The sequence below is a fragment of the Panthera onca genome, chromosome D1 (genome assembly GCF_046562875.1).
Source record: "Panthera onca isolate mPanOnc1 chromosome D1, mPanOnc1 haplotype 2, whole genome shotgun sequence".
Lineage (NCBI taxonomy): Eukaryota > Metazoa > Chordata > Mammalia > Carnivora > Felidae > Panthera > Panthera onca.
The window spans coordinates 75,318,307-75,341,911 of NC_138348.1; the positions used below are offsets into that span (position 1 = coordinate 75,318,307).

The 23,605-nt window shown below is 36.9% G+C and overlaps 1 protein-coding gene across 7 annotated transcripts in view; it reads left to right on the forward strand.

The window, feature by feature from the left end:
• The window catches only part of DEUP1 (deuterosome assembly protein 1), a 79,028-nt gene that overhangs the window by 34,123 nt on the left and 21,300 nt on the right, over positions 1-23,605 (forward strand). For 6 of the 7 annotated variants that reach the window (XM_078432997.2, XM_078432996.2, XM_081790344.1 and 3 more), the window contains 4 exons: positions 4,883-5,028; positions 8,279-8,384; positions 13,537-13,734; positions 16,826-16,912. In XM_078432997.2, the coding sequence (XP_078289123.1) occupies positions 4,883-5,028; positions 8,279-8,384; positions 13,537-13,734; positions 16,826-16,912 (537 nt within the window). The remainder of the gene's footprint in view (positions 1-4,882; positions 5,029-8,278; positions 8,385-13,536; positions 13,735-16,825; positions 16,913-23,605) is intronic. The other variant, XM_078432998.2, reaches the window with a different exon arrangement.

A 23,605-nucleotide genomic window follows, 5' to 3' on the forward strand; every position in this document is an offset into this window, starting at 1 on the left:
GATCATTATTAAATTTAAACTAATAATCTCCATTTTATATTTTATACAAGAACCACATTTATTAAAAAAAAAACTACTTGGCAATCAAAAAGAATGAAATCTTGCCATTTGCAACTACGTGGATGGAACTAGAGGGTATTACATTAAGCGAAATTAATCAGAGAAAGACAAATATATGACTTCACTCATATGAGGACTTTTAAGGCACAGAACAGATGAACATAAGGGAAGGAAAGCAAAAATAATATAAAAACAGGGAGGGGGACAAAACATGAGACTTAAATATGGAGAACAAACAGAGGGTTACTGGCGGGGTTGTAGGAGAGGGGATGGGCTTAATGGGTAAGAGGCTTTAAGGAATCTACTCCTGAAATTATTGTCGCACTATTTGCTAACTAATTTGGATGTAAATTAAAAAAATAAAAATAAAAAATATATATAGGGGAAAAAATAAAATTTAAATAAATAAATAATGAAATGAGAACAAACAAGAATGTATTAAAATGTATCAAATTGTATTTAAGTAATCAAGTTGTTTTGTAATATATAATATGTCTTGTATATGCGTACAGAAAACATAAAAAACATAAACATAAAAAACCCATAAAACATAAAAAAAAACTAACCGAATTATTCTGGAATATTTTTTACACAAAAAATATGTTACAGCTTTAATGAAAAGATCTTTGAGAAGTAGTTTGTTTCAAAAACTTCAAGATAGCTAACATAAGATTTCTACTCCCAAAAAAACACTACTTATTTTTGATGCATTTGGGAAAAAAATGCTGAAAATAATGCTTTTATTTAGCTTTTTCCCTGTTTTATTTCCAAATTTGACCTGTGTTTCATTCTCTTTAAAGCAACACTAAATAAGAGATCAATTTATTACTATTTGGTAGCTGATTTGAAGGTTTAAAAATCACTGCTTCTCTCAGACCATTCGGCAAAGTTCTAACTAAACAGATGGGCCTTAAACTTGTTTTGCAAAATTTATATTTTACCAAATGGGAATAATTAGAGGTAACTAATCACTTAACCAGTGCATATATTTAGAATGAAGTTTCTCTTCTCTTTTTGCAAAACTGTCATATGACAATGCTCCACATCTTGCACATGAATTTAAAAAGGCAACCATTTCAATTTGAATTATTGTCACTTATTGTATATAAAATTCTGTTTAGTTTACAGCATATTTTAATGCCAGATGCATCTGAATTTTTTTCTCACTTGTCTTTCCACAACTTTGAAATGTGTCAGTATACATACTAATTCCGTTGCATAGAATTATTTACTAGGCTGTACTACACTCACATTTTAAAAATGTGCAGCATTTCCTATTGGAGGTTAATGACAAAAAGAAATTGTCCTGCATTTTTCTAATATCTGTGCCAAAAAATTTGACCTTTTTTTATTTGTCAATGTGTCATTATGGGACTAGAGCAGCAATGTCCAGTGGAAATAGAATGCAAGCCACAAAAAGAATTTAAGTTTTTCTAGTAACCACATTAAAAGAAGTCATAAGAAATGGGTGAAATTAAAACATAATAATAATTTATTTATATTCATTCAACATATATTCAAAGCATTATCATTGCAACATATAATCAGTGTAAAATTATTGAGCTAATGAGATATTTTACATTTCTTTTCATACTAAGTCTTCAAAATCCGGTGTGTATTTTACACTTACAACATATCTCAATTTGGAAGCCAAGTAGTCACTGGAAATACTTGATCTGTGTTTAGATTTCATAAAATTTACAATTAAAAAAGTAGATTTACAGGGGCACCTGGCTGCCTCAGTCAGTAGAGCAGGTGACTTGATCTTGAGGTCATGAGCTTGAGCCTCACGTGGCGGATTGAGTTTACTTTTTAAAAAAGCAGATTTACATACCTCAGCTGTTCCAAACAAACTTGAGAGTGTTCTAGTAACTGAATCAAGTACCCAAGAATCATTTTCCTAATTATTTGCATCCACATTGACAAATAAATAATTTGACTTTTATGCAAAAGCATGCCAACCACATCTAAGTTAAATTCACTAATTTTGTGTCAACTTGGTATTATTAATGTTGAATTCAAAGGGATATTGCATAAATCAAAGAACAACTCTCAATTTACCAATATCAACAAAACCTCTTTTCTTGTACTTTCCTAGTCAATTTACATAATGCTGTCAATTATAATTAAAATCTTTTGCATATTCATTCATGTTAGAAAAATGTGTCAAATCATTATTATTGATTTGTATTATGAAGAGTTTCAGTTTTGACATAAATTCTCTCACCTGTGTAGCGAGATCACAAAGAAGCTTTTTTTTTTCCTTAGGGATAGGGAGCCCTATCCCTAGGGGGGTTAGGGAGTATCTTCAAATATCACTCTTCTAGGTATTATTTTCTAATTAGAGTAAACATTTTACAGACTTTTAGTTAACTCCAGCCCATGGTGACTTTGCATTCCATTGGCCTGGAGTTACAGCCCTTTTATGCTCCCCTGCCCCAAGTGAAGGAAGACCGAGCTGTCTACCCACAGCTCCAAGTTAGATTGCTCCGGAGGCAAATTTGCAAGACAGGGAGCACAGATGGTGCCTACTTCAATTGGGCAAAGTCATGGATGACATTCACGTCAAGTTAATTTGTTTTTCTACTTGCTAATCTATTGTTTCACATTTCTTTTGTTTGTTCCTTTTTGAAATTTTAGCCTCATCTGAAAAATCCACACTGTTTGAAACAGTGACTTTATGCAAACAAGTTTATTAAAGCATCCATTTCAATACATTTTTACTCTTATTTCCAGGTCAGCCAGGAACTTCTGGGGCCAAAGTATTGCAATTAGGTCCTTCACTGAACCCAGGTCTCAAGGTCTCCCAGAAAATAATACAAATTTAAGGCTTAGGTTAAAAAAAAAAGTTTAGCTGGGAACTCATATATCCTATGCTGTCTGCATAATGATATTTCTAGGCTCTGTGAATTTGGGGGTAAGAATGAATAAGAAAACATATGTCCACACAAAAGCTTGTACATGACATTTTATAGCATATTATTCATAATAGCCAAAAAGAAGAAATATCAAATGTCTATCAACTGGTGAATTAATAAACAAAATGCAGTATATTCATGCAATTAAATATTGTTTATCAATAAAAAGGAATGAAATACTGATACATGCCATAACATGGATAAACCATAAAAGCATTATGCTGAGTGAGAGAAGCCAGTCACAAAGGCCACATATTGTATGACCCCATTTGTGTGAAATGTCCAGAAAAGGTAATTCCATAGAGACAGAACATACCATAGCGGTTGCCAGGGGTGATGGGGAGCAAAAATAGAAAGTGACTACTAAAGGGTATTGGGTTTATTTTGGTTGTGATGAAAATGTTCTGGAATTAGTGGTGATGCTTACCCAGCTTTGTGAATATACTAAAACCCACTGAATTGTACATTTTAAATGGGTGAATTTTATGGGATGTGGATTATATTCAAATAAATCTATTAATGATATATAGAAAAAATTATTAATAAATGATTTTTTAAAAAATATCTGTAGTGTTCTCTGCAGCCTTTATTGGCAGAGGAACCTCCTGCCCTCATAATAACCCAACCCTGTCTTTACCAGCAAGCTGCAGGTCTATGTCACTTATTTTGCTTGAAACAAATTATTTTTGCATCTTGAATGTTCCAACTGGACTAGTAGACAAAAGACCTGGATTTTTCTTTTCCAAAATCTGCCGCTTGTAAGCTATGTAACTTTGGACCAAGTATGGCCCTTAATTTCCTCATCTACTGAAGTGGCGATGGGTTTGATGACCTAGGTCAGGTACACTTAATAAATAATAGTTTCTCTGTAGAAGTAAGTAAAAGAAATCCAGTGATATGGAAGCACTCTGCCATTCCTCGCCCCCAGAGAACAGCCAAGTACTGCTGGAGAAAATCACTCTCAACAGGCCAGGGTCACAGATCTCAAATGAACACGCAACATGGCCAGGAATCCCACTCTGTTGCTCCACTCAGCTAATTCTCCCATTCCCATTGCAGGCCATTTCAAACCTTCTCCACTCTTAAAAATCACTCCCATGCCCCCACCTCCCCTTCTCCTTCCAGTGACATTGCCTTTTTTTACCTCCCAAGGGAAATAGAAGCCAACAGAGAGCCACTGTCTTCTCTCTCCATATCCAGATGCATATGCTGGTCTACATTCCATTTTCCTGCCTTCTTTCCTTTTGCTTTACACAACTCTTCCCCTGGTGCTTTGGGACCTATCCTACCTACTTCTCAAGAACCCACCCCATTACTGTTAATCCTCCTCTCTTCTGATTGGACCCTTCCCAACAGGTTTTAAATTTGCTCAAGCCTCTGGTCAACAAAATAAGACCGTGGGCTCACAGGATTGCTGGTGTCTCTAGTTGCCAGATAAAGTAGGACTACTACTGGGCAATAGGGGAACCATAGACCATGGTTTACAACTTACTCTGTTGGTTATTGTCTTGTTTAAATTGGTAATTATTTGCATTAATCCGAATTTTACACATTAATCGTTTATTCCTACTTTTATGCTTCTCTCAAATTTACATACAATGTGACCACATTTGTGTGATTATTTGATTATTCTTTGTCTTTTCTTCATCACTAGACTGTGAGCTCACAGAACAGTCTTGGTATCCTCAGTGTTGGGCACATAATAAGGGCACAGCAAATATTTGTTGAATAAATGAATGAAGGAATGAAATTCTGTAAGACAGCCAGCAAAGGACTAAAAAAGGACTAAATACCAGTTTATTTGAAATTAAGCTGGTTCATAGATGTTAAATATTTTTAGATATACTATACATCAAGGTATCCAGATATGAACATTGAACATTTTTTTTGATGTTTTTATTTAGGCCATGGAAGCAGGACTCTCGGAAGTGAAAAGTGAGTTACAGTCACGTGATGATCTCTTGCGAATTATAGAAATGGAACGATTACAGCTGCACAGGGAATTATTAAAAATAGGAGAGTGCCAAAATACTCATGAAAATAAGAAAAGGTATATTCTTTATATTCAGAAGCCTGAGAAACTGTTTAAGACATGATGTTTGAAGATTTTAAGAGCTTTAGATTTAAAACTAGAATGAAAAGTCTATTTGTTTTGTATTTACATGCTGTTATTTATTGGATAATATTAGATATTAAAAATAAAATCAGTGATTATTTCACCTTCAAAATTAATGTATTTACTTTCCTAGAAAAATGTATTTTATTCTGGTGTATGGATACTTCTGTATCGCAGAACATCAGAAATTATCTCAGACTTGTATTTTTCAGGAGATTGTAAAAGCAGTAGTATAGAGCTGATATTTGTATATATTGCTAAATAAGAGTTATTCCATATTTTCAGATGTTTTTATCTTGATTGCCTATAAACCTGTTATTAACTTTTTCACTTGTAAATGCTGTGATTTATTTTGGTCTCCATACTCACTCCCTTGTCAGTTGCATTAAGAGTTTGTTAGAACAGATTTTTTTTCCTCTTTTAAAATCAGGCAGATATTGTGTATTCCATAACCACAAAGGAAATGGGATTGCTAAGGATTATTAAATATTTACACTTGTGAGTAGAAAGTTTGACTGTTCTATTCATTGATGTTCTCATTCTCCTTGGAACTTGAATCCTTCTCAAATCTGAAGGCTCATGCAAGAACAGTGATAGGACTTTAAAAATTGACTAACCAAATGGTAAGGGATATTTTCTTGAAAGATGATAACATTGTTTCAAAGGCAGTAATTATTTCATTAAAGTTGTGGGACCTGCTCAAATTTTGTTGAGCCCTATGCTATGGCAAATGGCAAATGGCAAATTAAGGTTCCTAAAAGTGACCTATTGTGTGTCTCGCCAAAGACGGTAGAATGCCTATTCACCAGTCAACATTATAGCATGTTCCACATGCAAGTTATATATTATTATCACTGGTCATTAAGAAATCTATTGGAAAAATATAATATGCAAGGCACTGTTCCAGTGTGGTGAGTTGGTGAGAAGTGTCTTTGCACAAAGAATGCATATGCCTAAAAACATAAGAGGTGTCCTAGAAAAGCAAACCTTGCACCCCCTGCCTAGCTCTGGTTTTATGTAAGAGCATGGTAGGTCCTTTCTGTGGGGCTGTCTCACAAGGCCAATGCTGAATTCCAGACATTGCCAACTTTCCTTCAATATAGGATTTAATCTAAGATCTTGCAGTTATTTGCATATTTGGCCAATACAAATCTTTTGTCCTGCCTAATGCCATTCTCTATTTAAGTTGGTATTTATTTTGATCTTTCATCTTTCTCATTTGGAGGGTATTCCTCAGTTCTAGTATTCTGAGATTTGATGAAAAGATAGATACTTAACTTTTCACAGCTTCCCTTGTATCTTAGACTTTGGGCTGTCTTCTTAGCCTTCCTCTTTCCCATTGAAAATGTCTAATCCTTTGGTTTGTTCTCATATGAATGTGATTCCAGCCTCTTTATTGTTTTGGTTTCTTTTATTTGGACTCTGTTTCTTCTTTACAGTTGTATTAAGGTGAAGCAGCCCAGACTTCTGAGTGCGGATGCACAATAGTTTTATAGAAGTAGCATAGGAATGCTTTTATTCATTTTCAGATCCTTTCTCAATAATGCCAAGATTTTGTTAGCTTTTTCTTTTTTTGAGCTACAGAAGCACCTTGGGCTGATATGTTCTGAGAGTTATTAAAAATAATTCCAACATTCCTTTTCTACATGACAACTGATAATTCCTTTATCTATTTATATTAGCATTTTATATTAGCATGATTATTGTTTTCTTCTTTGAACTTGTCCACGTTGAAGTTTGATGTTTGTTCTGATCACTCAGTGAAATTTACACAACCATAATGAGGTGTTTCCCCCCGCCCCCCCATTCAGATCAGCATTCCTCTCCCTGAAATTGCTTAGGAAGAATTGAAAAATAGGAAATTTCATTTTTCACCCCTTTCGAATAATAGCAAATGAGAAGAATTTAAGACTGATTCTGAAATAATGTTTAAATAGAATATTGGATAGAATGCTCACAATAGATGACTGAGTAGGAAACAGAAGGGACTGAAAAATGTGTGCAGTACATTCTAATTGTACAGAAATAGTATCTATATGCCTATGCAGATATGCAGATTTATATATTTATATATTTATAGGTATATTTATAGATATGTATATATTTATACACACATGCCTAGAAAAAAAGACCGTCAGTATACACAAAAACGCCAACAATGCTTTTTCCCTAATGATAACGTAATAGCAGTATATACTCTGATATACTCTGTTTTCTACAGTTAACATATGTATTTGATTATCAGAAGAAAAGCAATCCCGTCTAGATACAAGTACCTCAGGGATATCACTATTAATCTATACCTTTTAAAGATCCCTTTATTTTCAATATTTACATTCATTATTTCTCTGTCATTCCTCAGATTTTGTTTTGTTTGTATGGCTTAAGTTTTTGATTGATGAAACCTTTTAAGAAGTTCTTTGGAAATCTGAAATTGTACTCACTCACACGTGGGTACATTCCTCAGAACACCAGACTTGCCCAGATTAGTCAAGCCATTGAAAGCACGCCACTTTCCTTGCCTGGCTAGTGCAAGTGATTTTTAGTGATTTTTCACTTACCAGCTTCCCAGATGTAGAAGGGAACCTGTTTCTACTTCTCCAGACTTCCTGTGGAAATTGTATTTTCTGTACCAGTTTCTGCTTCTCCCCTCTGGTAGCCACATGTGCTAGCAATTCCATTTTATAAATGAAGCAGCCAAAGAAGAGATGTATTTGAACTTTCTCTGGGCAGGCTGTCAGATTTAGTCACATTGGATCCCTTTTATGGAGTCCCTGCTCCCTTCGGACTCCCCCTGACATAGTTCCTTTCCACAATGTAGAAGCAAGTTAGATGTGTTTCCTTTTCTTAAGGGGTTCCAAAGCCATTTTATTACAGAAAACACTCTTCTTACATAAAAATCTTATCTACATATGCAAAGCCAGTATTCTGCCCATTTTCAACGTATAATTGAAATTCCATATTAATTGCTACCTTTTATTTTTTGTCACTAAAACCATTTGCACTCAGTTAAATATGTGAATACTTATGGGATCTGAATGTATTAGCATTTGCAATTTCTGTAGCTTGAAAATTTTCCAATAAACTAATAATCTCTTTCTGCAACCTACAATCGTCTAAATTAACAATATAATCCCCACAGTTTACTCTGCGAAGTTTAATTTTTATTCACTTTAATCTGTAGACATGAATCATCTTACTCACCTTCGACTAAAGAACCAGAAAGGAAAAGGAAAGAGTTGTTTTCAGTGATCCTAGATCAGCCAAATCATGAAAAAGAGTTGAACAAGGTATGGAAAATAAGGGGCTTCTGAAGCCTCTGAATACAGAGGGGGAAAACACTTCCTTCTCATTCCCTTCTTTTTTCCTTCTATAGTTCCCCCAAAGATAATAACCTACCAGCCTGCTAATTCTGACATTCTTCTGGGCGACGCTGTGAAAAATACAAACCTTCAGTCACCGTCGTGCCTAAAACGTGAAGGGCCTTGTGGCCCCGTGACAGGTAGCTTATGGCGAGAAGAATGAGAGCACAGACTCAGGCATGCAACCGTATATATTAGGTGCATGAGCTTGGGGAAGTTGCCTGTGCAAGCTGCTCAGGGTCCGCATTTCTAGCTTGGGGATGGGATAATTAGCACCTCCCTCATAAAATCGCAATGAGGATTAACTGAGCTAATAAGAGCCTCTACTTGGCACTGACCTGTGCCGGGAGCTGTTCTGAGGGCTTAACAAATCTCAATTCATGTATTCCTCGCAACCATTTTATAAGGTAGGTGCTAATATTATCTTCCTTTCTCATTTGAGGACCCTAAGGCACAGAGAAGTTAGGTGATTTCCCCCGATGTTACACAGCTGTTAGGCAGCAGAGGTCAGATTGGAACTCAGGCAGTCTGACTCCAGAGCCCACGCTCTTCCCTTAAGTTAAAATCCGTTTAAAACTCGCAAGTAAAGTGCTTAGAACAGGGCTCGCCTAGCTCAGAGGGAGCGTCTAGTAAGCGAAGACTGCTCTTGGTATTGGTTACACCCGCCCTTTGTCACCGAGCACCTAACATGTGCCAAGTAGTCTGCCAGGAGCTGGGAATACAAGGGTGAATGAGGCCCGGGCGCTGTCCTTGAACACCTTGTGGTTCCCAGCTGCCTACAGAAAGCATATTCTCTTCTCTCCCTAGCAAAATCCAATGGTGGCTTCCTTTCCATGAAGCTTATCATGGCTGCTACCCACATCTCTGGTCTTTAGGTTTGAGGATCACACCTAAATATTCAATATTATATGATCTAAACAATTGGAAAGACCTGAGCGTGGCTTTGAATTATCATCTATCCCAGCACACAAAAGTGAAAATAAGTATTTGGAGAATGAATGAAGGCGAAGGTCTCCCATAATTGTGTAGGTTCATAAATTCAGTTGCTGTTTGTATAAAGTCAACAATCATTTATTGAGCATCTAGCAGGACTCTTGCTATTCTGCTCATTTCTGTAGGAACTACAATGATGTGAAAGGCAAATCCTGTCTCCCAAAGAGTTGACCGTCAGGTAGCTATTAAGTGTAGAAAAGGTGTTATGAATTAACGGTCATTTTCCTTATATTATTCACATACTCCCATGAAACTGATTTCACTGCTATTTAAAAGTATAACTTTGAAAAATTGTTCTTTACTCGTGTCCCCAGTGAATGCATTATGATACAAAGGTTGATTAAAGCCACCTAAAGTATAGTTACACCATTCTGAACCTCCCACACTCAATAAAACCTTGAGTAATAAGGAATCAACTGACATTGCACAGTTTTGACATGGAAGGAGAGAATGCTAGGCACAAATTCTCTTCATGGGCTCTTGGAGACCTCTAGATAATGCACTGCTGTGCAGAAAAGGTAACAAATGAATTGGGTATAAATAGCTATAGCTCCCAGGAACTGTTTGTGGAGAGCATTTTCATTCTCTTGTAATAAAAGCAACAAGAGCCATGTATTATGAATCCTGCAAGTGTTTTATTTCTTTCTCTGTTTTTCAGTGTAGAACTATTTTTGTTTTGTGATAAAATTGACATTTTTAATAAAGCCAAAAGTCATTTAGAGGTCGGTAAATTAATCTCATTTAGCAGGAAGCTTTGCAGTATAGCATGTTGTTTTAGTATCTAAACGCTGTGAAAATAATAAAAATAGTTTATTCCTTTCTCATAATGGGATATTCATGTTTGCACATTTTAAAAGTTCCATTTTAAGAGAACATGTTAACTACACAACAGGGATGTAATCAGCAAAATCCAGACGGGGACAAACCCCAGAACAGCCCTGTTGTTTCATCAAATAAATTGTAAGGAAAAAAAAAAAAAAACCAGAGAGAGAAGATTGGAGACAAAATGAGACCTGTAACATTGTCCTCAGGGTGGGGACATTTGTACCCTCTGTCTCCTGGTCCCTTCTTTTGCTCTTCGGAGTTGGGTAACTCAAGCCCAGTTAGTTCCCTTCCTGGTGAGTCCTTTTTGTTTTTCCCCCTCATCTATTCAATGATGGAGTTGGACCATGTGATTCCTAAGGTCATGTCAAACTCTGAAATTCTAAAAATGTTAGTACTGAGAACGAAATCACAGGGGGGTTGGTGGTATAAAGCTAAGGACAAGCCAAGTTTGCCTTCTGGACACATGTCCTTTCCATGTTAGGTCATCCCATGCTAGCTTTTTCCAATGTGTGAACCACCTTCTAGGGCCCTGTGCCCATGGGTTACATGGCACAATGGGTAGTAAGGTCCTAGAATCAGACTGCCTGTCACCAGGAATGTGACTGTGAAAAGTTACATACTTAACTCCTTCATTCTGCAAAACAGAGAACTCTTGCATGGCTTAGATGATGTATACAAACTACTTACAACACACACAAAAAGAAAGATATGATCCAGTCCACATATTTAGATCACAATTCAAATAAACAAACAGAAAAACATACATTGAGCTTCTGACACATTTATAAATTTGAATACTGCCTGGATATTTGATGATATGGAGGAGTTGTTAATATTTTTAAGATATTACATTGGTATTCTGGCTATTTTTTAAAAAGAGAAAGAGAGTGCCCTTATTCTTTTACAGATACATCCTGAAATGTCTAAAGATGAGATGAAAATAAAATCAATTTTAGAAGTAAGTGCCCTGGAGAAATTCATATAAATCTCTTTGTGGATGGGCTCCACCAACCTCTCCAGCCTCATGTCTCACAACACGCCAAATCCCGGCCATTCCAGACTCCTCTTGCTTCACTGTGTCTGCATTCTCTCTCACCCCTACTCTTCACTCTTTGCCTGGGAGCCCTTCTCCACCCCTGCCTTCCGTCTGGCTTCTATTCATCCTTCAGTATTTGTCTGACGTCCCATTCTCTGAGAAGCCCATCCTGACATCCCCAGGTTGGGTTAAGCATCCCTCCACTACATACCCCTGACGTTGATTGTTTATTTTTGTCTCCCCCAACAGACCAGGATCTTCTTGAGACTGACGATTGGGTACTTTATCTCCAGATCTCAAGAATTAGACACAGTTAATGATTTCTAGAAAGGTGGTAAGAGGCTGGACTAAGACAGTGGTAGTAGAAATGCAGAGCAGAGGAGAGATTTAGAAGCGCAAGGGACAGCATTTGCTGCCTGACTGTATTTGGTGGGACAGGGTGGGGAGGAGCCCAAGGTGAACCAGAGGTTGCTGACAGGGAAGGCCTAACTATGGTTAAGAATAGGAGACTCCACAGGCTTAAGGGCAGGAGGTGATGCATTTTCATGGATACATGAAGTTTGAAATTTATTATAACGTGATTCTGAAAAACATAGCATTCAGTCACAAACAGTACACACAGTGTAGTTAAAAAAAAAAGCCCTGAATTTATTTTATTTTTTTTAATATATGAAATTTATTGTCAAATTGGTTTCCATACAACACCCAGTGCTCATCCCGAAAGGTGCCCTCCTCAATACCCATCACCCACCCTCTCCTCCCTCCCACCCCTCATCAACCCTCAGTTTGTTCTCAGTTTTTAACAGTCTCTTATGCTTTGGCTCTCTCCCACTCTACCTATTTTTTTTTTCCTTCCCCTCCCCCATGGGTTTCTGTTAAGTTTCTCAGGATCCACATAAGAGTGAAAACATATGGTATCTGTCTTTCTCTGTATGGCTTATTTCACTTAGCATCACACTCTCCAGTTCCATCCACGTTGCTACAAAAGGCCATATTTCATTCTTTCTCATTGCCACGTAGTATTCCATTGTGTATATAAACCACAATTTCTTTCTGCATTCATCAGTTGATGGACATTTAGGCTCTTTCCATAATTTGGCTATTGTTGAGAGTGCTGCTATAAACATTGGGGTGCAAGTGCCCCTATGCATCAGCATTCCTGTATCCCTTGGGTAAATTCCTAGCAGTGCTATTGCTGGGTCATAGGGTAGGTCTATTTTTAATTTTCTGAGGAACCTCCACACTGCTTTCCAGAGTGGCTGCACCAATTTGCATTCCCACCAACAGTGCAAGAGGGTTCCCGTTTCTCCACATCCTCTCCAGCATCTATAGTCTCCTGATTTGTTCATTTTGGCCACTCTGACTGGCGTGAGGTGATATCTGAGTGTGGTTTTGATTTGTATTTCCCTGATAAGGAGCGACGTTGAACATCTTTTCATGTGCCTGTTAAAAAGCCCTGAATTTAAAACCAAGAGTCCTAGGTTCTAGTCCTGGCTCTGCCAGTTAATAGCTTTATGACCTTGAACAAGGCACCTAACTGTTCTAAGCCAGTTTTTTTTCTCCCTAAAAAACATGCCTGGTCCATCCACCTCTGGGTAGTGAGTCCAGACCTCTTCCGTCACACATTCTGCAGTGGTTGTGTGATGGGTATAGAGTGAAGTTATAGAGCAGGGCCTATAGCTGACAGTAACATATTATGCACTTACAATTTTAAAGGAGTAGATCTCATGTTAAGCGTTCTTACCACGAAAAAAAATTTTTTATAGGAACACAAGGAATCTTTTGGAGGTAATGGGCATGATTATTACATCTGTTGTGGTGATAGTAGCATGCACGTATGTCCAAATTCACCAAATCGTATATAAGTACATGCAGTTTTTGAATACTAATTATATCTCAATGAAGCCGGGAGGTTTCACTGCTTGATGTTTCCTCCACCTTCCTGTCAAAGTGGTTGTCAAAGTAGTATCAGTGGTAAGTGGTGATGTGCATATAATAGAAAATAGAAGTGAGAAATGGAATTTTGAATTTGAAAGGAGACAAGTAAATCAGTCATTTATTGTGAGTATCTGTTTTTCGTTCAGCCTTGATTGGAAAAGGAGGGTAAAGTGGGGCCTGCCAAAGGTTTAAGGGAGGACGGGAAGGCTAAGCCTGGCTAACAAAAGCTTCAAGCCAGTTTCTAGAGAAAAAGATCTGTTGATATTTGCTGGAATGTATCTGCCGCAGATGAGAAGCCAACTGTATCAGGAGGAAGAGTGCCATGGTTCTGAGCAGGAAAGAATGAGGAATGAAATCTCGGACCTAACAGAGGAACTTCATCAGAAGGAGATCACTATAGCAACTATCATGAAGAAAGCTGCCTTTCTGGAAAGACAGTTAAAAATGGAGTTAGAAATAAAAGAAAAAATGTTATCAAAACAGCAGGTATGCAAGCGGGCAGGACAGCACTTGTCCAGGTCACTGTCTTGCTCGGCTCTGATAGTAAGTCTTCATCATTGATTCATAAGCCGTTGCATTTCTTGCTATTGTTTCTGAGGCTAGCATCATTTGCGAAATAATGCAAAGTGTCATCAAAAAAGAACCGGGGAAAAAGTGACAGCACAAGATAATTGCATTAAATTCCGTCCTAACATTTTCTCGTGACCTGTATTTTGATCGCCTCCCACAGGATGCTCTAGTCAAAGATTTTTTCTTGAATTTGTTTTCTATATCCCATTAGAATTTTTGTCTTAAAAAAAGGCCTCTATTCCAGCCTTTCATGGATACTTCCCACCCCCATGTACATATACGTGTATATGAGATATATATTTTTTAAGTTTATTTATTTATTTTGAGAGCGTGCATGAGCGGGGGAGGGACAGAGAGAGAAGGAGACAGAGAATCCCAAGCAGGCTCTGTGCTGTCAGTGCAGAGGCCAATGCGGGGCTCAGTCTCACAGTCCATAAGGCCGTGACCTGAGCCGAAATCAGGAGTTGGACGCTAAACCAACTGAGCCACCCAGGCACCCCCCCCCCATTTTACATATTTATTTTGGGGTTTTTTAAAAATAGATGTTGAATCATGAAAATTAGTCCATGTTTACTGAACATTGACTCAACGCACAGCATGGTTCACGGTAAAAAACTGCAATTATAATGTTCTACTGTTAAAATACTGTAAGAACTTCAAAGTCTTCCCTCCTTCCGTTTCCTTCCTTCCTTCCTTCCTTCCTTCCATTTTTTTTGAAATTCCTTCAACACTTTACTCATCATCAAATTGGTGATTAAAAAGTGTAAGGTTTACTTGCTTTTTTTAATCCCAAATCAAGAGGCTTTGCGTGCACCATTCAATAACTTTCTGGGCATTTAAGGGTCACTTCATAAATAAGATGGTTATTTAAATCCTGTGTATTATAAAAACAAGAAGAGATTTGGCCTTTGTCCAATTATAAACCTTAAGCTGATCAACTTGTACAATACACAGGAAAACAGCATAGATGGGATAGTGGCAGTGGTTGTACCTGGATAGGAAAAGATATTTTACAGGTGTGAACAGTGACCTGGGTAACTGGATGATGGATGATTTTTTTTTGAAATGAAATTTTTAAAATTTAATCCAACTTAGTTAACATGTAGTGTAATAATGATTTCAGGAATAGAATTTAGTGATTCATCACTTACATATAACACCCAGTGCTCATCCCAGCAAGTGCCCTCCTTAATGCCCATCGCCCATTTAGCCCACCGCCCCAACACCCCACCAGCAACCCTTAGTTTGTTCTCTGTATTTAAGAGTCTCTTCGTGGTTCATCTCCCTGTTTTTATCTTGTTTTTGCTTCCCTTCCCCTATGTCCATCTGTTTTGTTTCTTAAATTCCACATATGAGTGAAATCATATGACTCTGACTTATTTTGCTTAGCATAACACACTCTAGTTCTATCCACATTGTTGCAAGTGGCAAGATTTCATTCTTTTTGATGGCCAAATAATATTCCATTGTATATATTTTTGTCCATTAGTCAGTCAATGGACATTTAGGCTCTTTCCGTAATTTGGCTATTGGTGATAGTGCTGCTATAAACATTGGGTTACATGTGCCCTTTCGAATCAGCACTCCTGTATCCTTTAGATAAATACCTAGTAGTGCAATCGCTGGGTCGTAGGGTAGTTCTATTTTTAAGTTTTTGAGGAACCACACACTGTTTTCCAGAGTGGCTGCACCAGTTTGCATTCCCACCAGCAGTGCAGACGGGTTCCTCTTTCTCCACATCCTCACCAACATCTGTCGCCTAAGTTGTTAATTTTAACCATTTTGACGGGTGTGAGGTGGTATCTCATTGTGGTTTTGATTTGTATTTCCCTGATGATGAATGATGTTGAGCATCTTTTCATGTGTCTGTAGCCATCTGGATTTCTTCTTTGGAAAAGTTTCTATTCCTGTCTTTTGCCCATTTCTTCACGGGAATATTTGTTTTTTGGATGTTGAGTTTGATAAGTTCTTTATAGATTTTGGATACTAACCCTTTATCTGATGTGTCATTGCAAATATCTTCTCCCATTCCATCGGTTGCCTTTTAGTTTTGCTGATTGTTTCCTTTGTCGTGCAGAAGCTTTTTATTTTGATGAGGTCCCAATAGTTCATTTTTGCTTTTGTTTCCCTTGCCTACAGAGACATGTCAAGTAAGAAGTTGCTGAGGCCAAGGTCAAAGAGGTTGTTGCCTGTTTTCTCCTTTAGGATTTTGATGGCTTCCTTTCTTACGTTTTAGGTCTTTTATCCATTTTGAGTTTATTTTTGTGTTTGGTGTAAGAAAGTGGTCCACGTTCATTTTCTTGCATGTTGCCGTCCAATTTTCCAGGCACCATTTGCTGAAGAGACTGTCTTTTGGTTATGGATGATTTTTATTTTCACCTTTATATTTTTTGATATTTTTAGGTTTTTGTTAAGGAAAATATAGTTTGTAATCTACAAAAGTAAATCTTTTCAAGGGAAGTGTTTTATATAGAAATGAGGCCTATGTAAATAAAAGAGCAGATACTATTTCTGAGTGCTGCTAAGTAGAAAAAATCAGGGAAAAATAAATAAATTAGACAAAATGAAGTGGCCACACAAAAAGAGAGCCATTTGGCAGAAATATTAGAACAAAATTAAACATCAAAATCATATTTGCATATTGTTAAAAATTAGGTAGTGAAGAATTCAATGGGCAGTGTTATTTGAGCATGTTTTAAATAGTGGTTTTTCTGGTAATAATCAGCATACAATAGAAAATAGAAGTGATATGGAATTTTGGTATGGGAAAGAACATCATTATTGTTAGTATCTGTTTTTAATTTAGCACTGGTCAGGAAAGGAGGGTAAAGTGGGGCTGCCAAAGAGAGACCTGAATGCAAATACCTGATTTGGAATGATCATGCCTAAGAAGCGTTTCTCTTCACTGCACTTAGAAAATGTTTATGTGAATAAAATTAATTTTAATACAATTGTGAGCTTTTATTATGAATTTTACACTCACTTTTTCCTACTGATCCCCTTCCAGGTCTCAGACATGAGATACAAAGCTGTCAGAACTGAAAACACACACCTGAAAGGGATGATGGGAGATTTGGACCCCGGACAGTACATGGTAATTAATAATGCTGAAACTATTCAGTAACTTGAACCGGGATATTACGTACTTGGTCAGGACTTGCCCAGACATTATTTGCTAAGCACGTCCCATGCGTCAGGCAGGCAGCAGTGGGGGCAGCAAATTATCTTGTACTTGGACTAAACTTACTTTTATCCTCAGGCTAAAAATTTCTAGTTTTCTCCTTTGTTCTTTTCTTGGATTGGGCTACAGGCTGATCATTTCCTCAAACATGCCACTTCCTTGCTTTTTTTTGCTCTCACTATTGCCTCTGAAATCCTCGTGGCCTGACTCATGTGTCAACCATACCCTTGATGAAGCCGCCCCTAAAACTCCAGTGAGAATGAGTTGTGCCATCCACACTGGGTTTATATTTTGGTGTCGCTTGTTTTGTAGCCTGACACTTCCCCACTGGGTGGTGAGCAGGGGCCACATTTTACTGAAGTTTGTACCACCAGCACCTCACAATGTCAGGGGTATAGTAGGGTTCAATGAATGTTGGTTGAATGAAAGGAAGGATGAAGAAATGAATGATTGAGGATTGACCTTGTGATTTTAACCAACGGCTCTACATTGTTTAATATAGCAGTTGAAGGTTGGTTTTTATATGTAAATATAAGAACTTTTATTTATTGAACTAATGAAATACTGTTGTTACTTGTTTAACATTTATTTGCTCTGAGAGGAAATTTTGAAATAAAATAATTTTTCCGCCACTGGGGGAATCGAGAGGATAAAAGATGAGTATGATGATTGCTTCACCTGGCTTCAGTCTCCTCAGCTATGACACAAGGAAGTTAGACCAGGGGTTCTCCGTGATTCTAGATTTCTGTGATAGTAGGTACTTGTTCTCATAATAGTAAGTATCCTAACATCAAAGAGTTAGAGGCATTCCGCAAGCATTCTGACTTCTTTGGCCCTGCTTACGGATTGTGTAATCAAAGGATAGACGGGTAAAAAGTGAAGCGTACGTGGTTTCCCAGTCTGTTACATAAAATCTGTCTGACGTCTGGCGTTTGTTCCTATAAACGCTCAACACACAAAAATTTGAACTGAGTCCTGCCCTCATGAAAATCTTTTTTTTCCCCCCTCTCACAATATGGTCTTTGTGGTGGTTTTGTCGTTGTTTTTTTTTTTAAACTAAATGTTTTCAGGTATGAATTCTGCCTCATCACAGCCCACACTGAGCCTGCTTCACCCTGGTTTGTATAGGCATTTGGTTTTGTTCACTTACTTGTTTTCGGCTTTTGCAAGAAGTAAAACACATAAAGATCTGTAAAGAAGAAGCTAATTATTCCACTGCTTTTCCCAATCCCAATTTGGAATCCAGAGATATCCAGTGCTAACAAATTAGTATGTAGCATTCTATCACTTTTTCTTGCTCACACACATATATAGAAGGGAGGAGTTAAGTGTTCCTTTACAGAAATAAGTGTATAATATACACATTATTCTAAATTGCTTTTTGACTCTGTATCACCAACATCTGTGTAAGACAGTAGAGAAACATCTTTTTTTGTAATTTCTTAGGAAAATCAATATATACTCATGTAAAATATATATAATTTTTAGTAAATTGAATCATAACTTACATACTAGTGATTTAATGCAGTCTTTTTTTCTTGCTTCTCCCCTTTGCTCTGTTTCCCTACCCACCTCATAACCTCCTCCACCAGATAACACATGTTAACTGTTCAGTATGTATTGTTTTGTACTCTTCATGTATATTAATTCATATATATGTGTATGCGTGCGTGTGAATATGTATACATACATGTGTATAGTCATATAACTAATATCTATACATACATGTATATAGTCATATATTAACTTTTATTATAAATTGGATTACATTATGCATACTTTTCTCCATCTTGTTTTTGTCCGCTCAGCAATATCTTTTGCGAATCGTTATAAATCAACTAGTTTAGGTCTATTTCATTTTGTATAATGGCTTCATAATATCCCATGATGTGAATGTATCAAAATTTATTCAGCTATTTTTCGGGATCAATTCATTCGTCATTAATTCAACTCTGTTTCTAGATTTGTGCACCAATAAACAATACTGTAAAAAAAATCTTCATACATACATTTTTGAACAGCTTCCTAAGAAAAGAATTGCTGATTGAAAGAATATGTATGTTTTAGGAGTGTCTGGGTGGCTCAGTTGGTTAAGCGTCCGACTCTTGATTTCGGCTCAGGTCATGATCTCATGGCTTGTGGGATGGAGCCCCGTGTCTGGCTGCACACTGAAAGCACAGCGGAACCTGTTTGGGATTCTCTCTTCCTCTCTCTCTGCCCCCCCCCCCCCCCCCGCACACACCCTCTCTCTTTCTCTCTCTCCCTCAAAATAAATTTTAAAAACTTTAAAAAAGGATATGTATGTTTTAATTTTAAAACATTTGTTGTCAAATCATATTTCTACTATCTCTGTATGTGCATACCTTTTATGTTCCTCCTTACCAGCAATAGGTGTTACTGCTTTTTAAAATTTTTGGCAGTCTGATGGGTGTAAAGTGATTTCTCAGTAGTACTTGAATTTCTATTTCCCTGGATACTGTGAGTATATTTTTGTATGTTATTGGCAATGTACTATGAATTATATTCTTTGCTCATTTTTCTGTTGGGATGTCTTTTTCTTGTCAATTTATAACAGTAATTTCCTTAATTTATTGTTTGTGATTTTATTTATGATATCTTTTTGCAATACACAAAGTTTTAATGTTTGTTTATTTTTGAGAGAGAGTGAGAAGGAGACTCAGAATCCAAAGTAGGCTCCAGGCTCTGAGCTGTCAGCACAGAGCCCAACGCGGGGCTCGAACCCACAAGCCATGAGATCGTGACCTGAGCCGAAGTCAGACGCTTAAGTGACTGAGCCACCCAGGCACCCCTACCATACACAAAGTTTTAAACCTTCATTTGTCAAAAACATGTATCTTTTTGTTTACAGCTTCTGAATTTTCTTCCTAGAATAACAAGGTTTTTCCAACTTCTAGACAGTATACGTTGTTAGAGTGTCTTCAAAGATTTGTGTCTTTTTCCATCTAAGCTTTTAATCCATTTGAATTACAATTTTACATGTGATATAAAACAAGAACCCAATTTAAATTTTTATATGAAGGTTAAGGTCAATTTATCCCGTTTCTCCAGATAATTTCCTGTTGGGTTTTATTTGGAATCAAAATAAGTTTACATATTACTTTGAAAGAACTGGCACTTTCATGATAGTAAATTTTCTCATCCAAGGATATGACATCGTTTTCCATTTCTTCATATCTCAGTTTATGCTCTTCAATAAGACCTTACAATTTTCCTTCTTTAGGTTCTGTGCCTTTCTTTTAAAATTATGCTCAGGTATTTTATAATTCTTGTCACAGTTGTAAGTGAAGTATTTTCCTTTTTCCATATCTAAGAACTTATTTCCAATATAGTAAAAAAAACAAATTGTCTTTAAATTCTAGTAGGCATTTACTAGGGGTTCTTAGGGATATTTGAGATATACTATCATTTCAGCAAAAATAGATAGTTTTAGCTCTTTTTTCTACTGTTCATATCAGTTATTTTTGTCATACTGCATTTGCTAAAACCTCAAGGGAATATTAAATAATAAGAGTGATTGCTGAGAAAACTGTCTAATTTCTGATTCTAGATGAAATTGTTTTAGAGTTTTACTGTTTAGAATAATTATTGTTCTTAGGCTATGGTCTTATATCTTTTTATTCCTAGTTTACTTAGAGTTTTTAAGATTTGCTGCCAGCTTTTATCAAATAGCTTTTCAGCATTTATGACATCATGTGGTTTTTGTCTATAATTTATTGATGTATGATAGAGTATGGTTGACAGATTTCCTGATATTGACCCATCTTTGAATTTTGGGAATGAACCTTCTTGGTCGTATTCATTTGCTGGGCCTGCCATAACAAGGTACCACAAACTGGGTGACTTAAAACAATAGAAACTTATTGTCAAGTAGAAGTCCAAGATCAAGGTGTTACCAGGGCCATACTCCCTCTGAACCTGTGGAGGAGGGTTCTTCCTTATCTCTTTATAGCTTCTAGTGATTTGCCAACAATCTGTGGCAATCCTTGGATTATACATGCATCATCCTATCTTCACATGCCGCCCTTCCTGTGTCTCTGTCTTCACGGCCAACTTTCAGTTTCTTTATGTGGTCTTCCCTCCATGGGTGTCTGTCTCTGTATCCAAATTTCCCCTTTTTGTAGAATACCTGCTATGTTGGATTAGGTCCTACCCTAGTGACCTCATCTTTACTTTATTACCTATGTAAAGATCCTTTTTCCAAGTAAGGCCACATCCTGAGATATAGGAGTTAGGAGGATTTCAGCATACCTTTTGTGGGGGGAGGGGAAGAGAAAATTCAACCCATAACAGCCATACTCTAACAATTTCAACATATTCCTGGGTTCTATGTGACAATATTTTATTTAGGAAATTATGACCTGCGGGGGTGCCTGGGTGGCTCAGTCAACTGGTTAAGTGTCTGACTCTTGGTTTGGGTGCAGGTCATGATCTCACGGTTTATGGAATCGAGCCCCACGTCGGGCTCTGTGCTGACAGTGCAAAGCCTGCTTGTGATTCTCTCTCTCCCTCTATCTCTGCCCTTCCCTGCTCTCATGCTCCCGCTGTCTCTCAAAATAAATAAATAAACATTTAAAAACAGAAATTATGACCTGTGTATATAAATGAGATTCATACACAGTTCTTTCTACTTGTTTTAAAGTTATGCTGGCTTTATAACAAAAATTGGGAGTATTCATCTTTATGAGTTATCTAGAATAGTTTAAATAATATTGGAATTATCCATTCTTTAAAGGTTAAAAAGAGCTTAGCTGTGAAACCATCTGGACATTGAAGTTTCAGTGAAGTATATTTACAATTACCTTTCCATTCTCTTTTAGCATACTTGGTATATTCAGATTTCACTTCTTCTCAGGTTGCTTTGATTATTTGTATTTTTCTAGGAAATTTTTACACAATCCAAATTGTTTCCTTGTTACCAAAGGTAGTAATATCCTATAATTCTTTTTGTCTTTTCTATAGTCTATGTTCATGTTTCCTTTCTTATTCCTAAACTTGTATAGTTTAGCTCTCTGCCCTTCTTTTTTAAAGCCTGGCACACAAGGGGATTATGTATTTTGTTAGTATTTAAAAGTGTTGGCTTTTGGATTTATTATTTCATCTATTCGTTCTAATTTCATTATGTTTATCTTTTATCGATTTCCTCCTCCCAATTTGTTTTATTTTGTTGCTCTTTGTATTTCTTAATATAAACACTGAATTTCTTAATTTTATATGTTTTTGATGGTGAAGCCTTTTAAAGCTGTATGTGTTCTTTTGGCTATAACTTTGCTGCATCCCATCAATTGCCATGAAATATTCTCTTACGTTTCTTCCCAAACATACTCTCACAGTCACAGAGTAGAGTGGGTTTGGTCTCTGAGATCAGGGAGACCAGGCAAAATTGTCAGCCAAGACCTGCCCAGGATAAGTGGCCCTGCTTGGCTCTGGGGAGGGAAAGATTCCTCACCAGCTCTCCCTGACAGGAGTCCCACACACCTGGCTCAGGAGTGAAGGGTTAGAAATAAATATGGGGGAAAAAAATAGTTACAGAGAGGGAGGGAGGCAAACCGGAAGAGACTCTTAAATACAGAGAACAAACTGAAGGTGGATGGGGGGTGGGAGAGAGGGGAAAGTGGGTGATGGGCATTGAGGGGCACCTGTTGGGATGAGCACTGGGTGTTGTATGGAAGCCAATTTGACAATAAATTATATTAAAAAAATAAATAAATATGGGACAGGGAGATGCAACAGGATGCCAACAACTTCCAAGGCTCCCTCGCTCCTCAAGAGAATATTAGAAAATGTTTGTCCCACAGGGAAACTAGCACTCATGTTTCAAGTCAGTGAACCAGTTTCAACTTAGTTTCTTAAAACTTAACCTTTTTTCCAGGTTTATCGAGGTGTAATTGACAAATAAAATCGTATATGCTTAAATTGTACAATGTGATTGCATGTGTATATACATTGTGAGATGATTACGACAATCAAGTTAATTAACACATCCATCTTCATATAGTTATAATGTGTGTGTGTGTGTGTGTGTGTGTGTGTGTGTGTGTGTGTACGTGTGGTCACAATGCTTAATATCTATCCTTTTAGCAAATTCCAGGTGTATAGTACAGTATTATTAGCTATAGTCATCATGCTGAATAGTAGATCCCCAGAACCTAGTCATCTTATAAATGAACCTAGTCATCTTTGACTCAACATCTGGCCTTTTCCCCTACCCCTCAGCCCCTGGCAACTGTCATCCTCCTGTCTACTTCTATGAATTTGGCTTTTTTTTTAAATTGAAGTATAGGTGACATCTAATGTTATATTAGTTTCTGGTGTGCAACATAGTGACTTGGCAATTCTGTACACTATGCAGTGCTCACCATGATAAGTATAGTTACCACCATACGAAGTCACCATACAAAGTTATTACAATATGATTTTGTTCCTTAATTCCACGTATAAGTGAGATAATGCAGTATTTGTCTTTCTCTGGTTTATGTCACTTAGCATAATGTCATCCGGTTTCATCCATGTTGATGCAGATGGCAGGATTTCCTTCTTTTTTATGGCTGAATAATATTCCATTGTGTATGTATATAAGTATATATA